The following is a 6,538-nucleotide window of genomic DNA, read 5'->3' as shown; positions in this document are numbered from 1 at the left end:
TTTGCTGGGGCCAGGGGGCCGTTTAGGGCCCCGGCGGGGGTCCAAGGGGCGAAGCCCCCTGGAAGCCACGGATATTTGACGAATTATGGCGAATTTTTATTACCTATTTGAATGGCATCTAGTTACTATAATATAACTTCATGTAGGCTATGTTTTCTAATGTCGAAATCAGCTTCCAAAACCAAAACATTTTGAATAAAACAAGAAACAAAGAGTATGCAATGTAACCATCTCATTTATTTTCAAATCCTCATTCTTGAAAGTGAAATTCTACATTTTGGAAATTTTGCATTTGTCAAAGCTATCAAGGTCGAGGTTGCTTCCCCTATCACGATGTATTCAAAGCATCTTTAGGCTATCTATACGAGCATTTGTCATAAAAGAATGCAAATTATTTTTAATTAGTCTCATTGAACTATTATTAGGCCCATTATTATTAGGTCTATTATTATTATTATTATTATTATTATTATTATTATTATTGTGATGAAAAGTTTAAAAAAAATAGAAATTAATGAAAGTAAATAATTTTTTTTATTTGTTTATTCCCCGACAAAATTTACTCGTCTTACCCTCTGGCGCCACCCCTGGTATACGTGTCCATTTTACTCCCCAAAAATGAACGCCTCCCTTGAATATACGCTTCCCTTAAGTAAACGCCTCAGGCAAACACCCTTCTTAACAATAAACGCGGTATATATGGGTTTATTAACAAATAGAAAACAACATAACAACAGTGTTCAAATAGGAACACGCAGTTATATAATAATCGTATCAACAGCAGTTATGGGACACTCTAAAAACCTTCCTATGTGTATGTGTTGGTGTGTGAACAGGGAGATGTAAAAATGCTGCTATCGATAATGATAATGATAATAATGATGATGATAATAACGATGAGGGCAATGACAATGATAATGATAACAAAACAATAATAATAATAATAATAATAATAATACCAATAATAATAATAATAATAACAATAATAATAATATTAATAACAATAATATTAATAATAATAATAATAATAATAATAATAATAATAATAATATTCAAAACGTAAAGATGGAGAAAGAAAAAGAAAAAGAAATAAATAAGATAATAAACGATAAAGAAAAGATAAAGAAACGATAGAAAGAAAGAAAATGAGAAAAACAGGATAAAAAGAAAGAAAGGGAAATGAAAAGATAGGATGAAAAAAGTTATGGATAAGACATGAAAAGAACAAAGAGAGAAAAGTAATAGATAAGCACTAATATGATCAGCTAAAACAAAAAATTATATAAGAAAAGAATATAATATATAAAGTCCGTACAAAATAATTTAAAATTATAATAATAGGCCTAATAATAATTGTCGCTTATATAGCGCATATTGTAGAAACTATAATTCTGATATGTATTACTAGTGCTTAAGTTTTTTTTAAATTTTTATATTAATATACATTTAAAATACACTTAATGCAAATAAGCAGCTGACAAAATAAAGAGAAAAAAACTATTGAAACTTTGAAACATTCGTATAGTCATTGATCTTTCGCGACATTTGGTATCAGTACCTAAGTATTACTTACAAAGATTCCCCAAAATAGACGAACTGACCTTCACCCACGCTTTATCATCATTACCGAGCTTCTCAACAGCTGATCTTTATTATCAAGATTACATTTAAAGCTAGTACCGAACAGTCCATTTAAAATGCACGAATACGAACATGAATGAAACCACCAACCACCACCATGTTTTAAGGCACAGTTATTGTCTTCAATGTCGTATGTTGAGAAACTTTCACCGTCTTCATAAAATAATACGTGGCCTGAGGTTAAAAAAAAAATTGAGTAAAGGATATTGATGAAACGATATTGTTATATCACCCAACAAATCATTAGAGATTATTCAATCATTATCATTATTCATCATCATTAGAAAAATTAATCATTGTTGATATTAAGCATCGTCATTATCATTATCATCAGCAGCATCATCAACATTAATCACCGTTATTGTCAGCTATCATCATTATCAATTAGCATCATCATCGTCATCAATAAAAATCATCATCGAGTCGAGTGGCCGGGCTGTAAGACAGGGGCACCGGCCGCCAATTACAGCCTTGATATCGCTGTTCAGGCTGCTTCTCAGATAAGGAGTTACAGTGGATCATGTAGGCCTATAATATAGTGTAAACATTTGCAGTGGCGCCGAGAGGCTGGGGCCTACAGGGCAAGTGCACCGGGGCCGACAGGAGCCCGGGATCTTCCACTGTAAAAGGAATAACTTTTACTTTTCGTGTTTTCTATACATCATTTTTCATGACCTGGTGAAATTAAGCACTCTATAATCAATTAAATTAGTCATCTAAAGCTGCCCCGGCTCATACATGCACTTTAAAGAAACCATTTCATCTTTCGGAAGAGCAGAGAGTTTTACCCCGATGCAATAATTCATTTCAGCCCCTTCGTTTTGGAATGATGTGAACATGTAACCATATAGAAGTTCCCTTTTATGGCGGTTAGGTAGTCAGAGGCCACGCTCATAAGCAATTCAGCACAATGACATAGCGATGTAACGCCTATTGGTTTATTCTTCTACCTTTACCTTCAATCTGTATCATCTATATTATAAGTAAGCCTATTTCAAATTATGAAATCATAACAGATAACCGGGCCTAAATAAACGTCTGAGGTTCGAAACCTAGAGGTATGAAAAACTGTACAACACAAATCATCAACGTAACGTCACGCGAAGTGATATCAATCCATATTTATGATCAATTGTGGGAAAATCATAAATTTTACATATGTTTTTAATCATTAATCATCATAATCATCAATAATAATAACAATCATTAATAATAATAATAATAATAATAATAATAATAATAATAATAATAACAATAATCATCATCATCATCATCATCATCATCATCATCATCATCATCATCATCATCATCATCATCGACTGAAATATTATAGTAGAAATAATACCTGCATCGCTCTCTATAGGCGATCCTAGTTCCAGCTCATAGTTGTTACTTTCGTCCTTTATTCTGAATGAATTGTAGGTTGCTGTGAACAACTCTCCCGCTTCTGTATATAGCTGTATTTTGACACTAAATGTTGCCTCTGTCGTCAACCTGTTTATGAACATGTTGCCCATCCACAGGTCGGCGTTAATGTCACCGAACCCTGTCTTGTATTCCCTCCAGGTCCTGTTAAAGTTGAAGTTATGATTTTCCCGTTTCTGCAAAACCTGAAATTCACATTTTTAGTAAGAAAAAATAATGGAATCACAGTAACATTTTAACAATATAGTAACTGAAACATAGACATATCAAATCAAACAAAATTAATTTGTTAAAGTTTTAATTTAAATCATCATCATAATCGTCATCATTATCATCACCACCATTATTGTTAATATTATCACTATTTTTATTAATATTATTGTTATAATAATAATAATTATTATTATTATCATTATTATTATTATTATCATTATTATTGCCATTGATATTAATTATAATAAAATTAATACAAATAACAATATTATTGTTAGTTAAGAGTCCAACTCTTATCAGTGTCAATATACTCTAAATATTTGGATTGTGTTATGTCAACTCCACTATTGTGATGTTTATGATGACAAAGCGATGCAAGATGATACTTACAGTCCATCCTTCATTATTCGCTATTTCGCATTTCACAAGAAACGTTTCCTTTCCATCAGTAACCGGATATGTCCCAGAGGTCGCTCTGGGTAGATTAGCAGCGATCTGGCTGCAGTCTCTATACTGATAATGAATCAAAACACTCAGATTAGAAATTTAATTTAATTTATAAGAAATTAATGAAAAAAAAAACATCAATTAAGATTTGATTGATGAATTGTTGACATCCAATTGGTTATAGATTCACTGTCTGTCAGATAAAAACAAACTCTAACAATTAATTACATATTTGGATTGCTTAATTTGTATGTTTTATCCGAACTTGCAATTAAAAATCTGCATGAGAAATAAAAATCCCCGCCTATATGGACATGATAATACTGTACCTTATTTTTTATTCTTTTACATAGACCATGGACATATAAATAATTATTAATAGATGTATGCAGACCTAATTGATTTGACTGGTAATCAATTTTAGGATATTTGTAGTAAAGTATTTGTAAATCGTTGAACATTTTTTTCGATCTGTTTCTTTGGTTAAAGTTAATTTTTGGGCTTTTCTCCATTTTTTATCTATTTATTTATTTTTTGGCAGGCATTATTTCGTTAAACAATATGGATATAAATGCGTTCAAAATACGTAACTTACTTCTGTCTTGATTGAATAGAAGTCTGTGTTTCTACTTGGACGATGGGGGAGGCCCCAAAGAGGCCAGAGTTTACAAATCATTGTGGTTCTTTCAAAGGAAATTGATGCACACGGAGGGTGGTGTCGTAGGCATACAATGCAGCATTGTACCGCATTTTTCGCCTTCGTTGATAGTATGGCAGGAGCATTTCTTCCCCCACACCTCAACGCGTTGTTACATGGGATTGATTTTGCAAAAAATAACTGCCTCAAGTTCGGGTTATTGCCTAGAGAACAGATAGATGCAAGTGTAAAACGTATTAATATTGTATAACAATACCATGAAAATTACTACTAATACTAAATTATTTATACAGAGTATTCAAGTCAAACGATCTGTTGGTCCAATTATGTTAGAATAGAGTTGTGATTGCAGTGTTTTCTTTAAAAAAAACTTAAATTCAAGGTATATTTGTAGGCTATATTGCAGATGCAGTGCAAGTACTGAATTGGTACAAAATTAATAATGCAAAGTATAACATTAGGCCTATAGAATATAAATTGCAAAATTAAAGTGACTTTCAAAATAAAATCTATACAATAAATAAATTAGCCTTATACATATACATTAAAATTATTTAAAAAAAATTAAATCCTACACCAAAATACAAAAAAAAAATAAATAAAATTGACAAATTTAAGCATAAGATTAAAGTTTAATTTAATCAAACTACAATGTTACTCTCAATCGAGGACACAGAAGCTATTAAAACTGACCATTTCCTCCGGTACCTTGGTGGCCGGAGAACCGTCTTTGTCGTGTGTGCTCTATACAAGAGAGAAGCAAAAATTTTAATGAAAATGGGACAAAGTTAGCATGTCATTAATGTACTATTTTAAAGGAGTTTTCTTAAGCTTGCGAAAACTCCTTATTGTCCTAAAAAACAACGTAAAAGTAAATAAAAACACGTGCATTTGTGATACACGCACGTATTCTTTGCACAGTTGTGATTCGTAGCCTATTGCAGTTCAGTCTCGAAGAATTAAGTTTGAGAGGCATAAACATATTCGGCATTAAGTGCAGGAAGGGGAAAGGACAATAGCAATCAGTAAGAAGACCTAGGGGAGCGCAAGGAGTGTGAACGGTACTGTACCCGGTCAATGCACACGGTAAGGCAAGGCAGAGTTTCAGACTGTACACAGCAAGGGTTTAGATTCACACTTTTTATTTCGCTGTGTGAGTCATAAAATTATCATGTAGGAGTGACGGCTTGTCCTACCTGACGTGTTATTTGAATAGTTATCTGGTGGTCGTGGGGCGAATCACTTGCAATTTATTTTAAGCTACTGTTTGGGAGCGTACTGAATATACGAGAACACGTCAGTTAGAGCAAACATCACTCTTAAGAAACGTCTTTGTTACATTAATTTTAATTAAATGATAATGTGGGTACGGTAGGAACGTCTGAAGAGATTTAGTATTTAAGTGGATCCAAGAGACATTAATAATGAATAACAAGGAAAATATAATATGATGATGATGATGATGATAATCAGAATATGAATAATAAGAATAACAATAGTAATAACTCGATTTATTAAAACTTAATCAGTTAATACTGTACTTCATTTAAAATCACTCACCAGTGTCCCTCGATTCCTTCCAATTGGAAATAAATTTACACTTTGATTCTTTTGTCATTTTACAGACTCCATTGGGGCTACATGCAATAACGCACTGAACTGTGAGAGAAAGAAAAAAAAAGAATAATTAAAAAACAGAACATTATAGATGCATATTTTGATAAGACAATTTATAAAACTTGAGCAGCCGCTATAGAGGAGTGCATACCCCCCACCCTGTTATTGGACTCTATGTAAAGAGAGTGTTGTATGGAAGACATTGGTGGAGGAGGAGAGGAGGAGGAGGAAGAAGTGAAAGAGGAGGAGAAAGAAGTGAAAAAGGATAGTGGGTTGGTGAGAAAACCAAGTGTCAATAAAACCAAGGACAGAGGGTGACCAAATTGCCGAGTAGAAAAAAAAATCAGCCAAACAGGGCCTACTCTGTATCTATTGCACAATGTAAATAAATGGGTTACTATAATAATACACTGTAAAACATCGAATAGAAGCTCAATGGGCTTAATCTCGAGAAGAAGCTTTTTTTTCGAATAGAAGCCCCTCCCCCTCCCACCGCCTCTTTAGATTTGCAAAAGTAGCTTCGAAAAGAAGCCCATC

At 32.7% G+C, this 6,538-nt stretch overlaps 1 protein-coding gene across 1 annotated transcript; it reads right to left on the bottom strand.

The window, feature by feature from the left end:
- Positions 1-1,179: 1,179 nt before the first annotated feature.
- Positions 1,180-6,206, bottom strand: LOC117120503 (fibrinogen-like protein A). The gene is made up of 6 exons (XM_033265515.1): positions 5,945-6,206; positions 5,078-5,128; positions 4,322-4,587; positions 3,670-3,792; positions 2,987-3,251; positions 1,180-1,815 (listed from the first exon to the last, which is right to left on the bottom strand). Exons 1-6 carry the CDS (start codon positions 6,000-6,002, stop codon positions 1,604-1,606), a joined length of 975 nt encoding a protein of 324 aa, XP_033121406.1. The 5' UTR covers positions 6,003-6,206; the 3' UTR covers positions 1,180-1,603.
- Between the last annotated feature and the right edge of the window lie 332 nt (positions 6,207-6,538).

Source organism: Anneissia japonica, unplaced genomic scaffold (assembly GCF_011630105.1).
Source record: "Anneissia japonica isolate Jap-2015-1 unplaced genomic scaffold, ASM1163010v1 scaffold1524_len114575_cov127, whole genome shotgun sequence".
NCBI lineage: Eukaryota > Metazoa > Echinodermata > Crinoidea > Comatulida > Comatulidae > Anneissia > Anneissia japonica.
This window is presented reverse-complemented; position numbering and strand designations above follow the sequence as displayed.

Bases quoted from the DNA above. Each gene is read 5' to 3' on its own strand.
- LOC117120503 (XM_033265515.1), bottom strand. From the start codon at position 6,002: ATGACAAAAGAATCAAAGTGTAAATTTATTTCCAATTGGAAGGAATCG. The intron at 5,129-5,944 runs GTGAGTGATTTT...TCTCTTGTATAG, and splicing joins GAAGGAATCGAGGGACACTG to AGCACACACGACAAAGACGG. The intron at 3,793-4,321 runs GTAAGTTACGTA...ATTCATTATCAG, and splicing joins TCTATTCAATCAAGACAGAA to TATAGAGACTGCAGCCAGAT.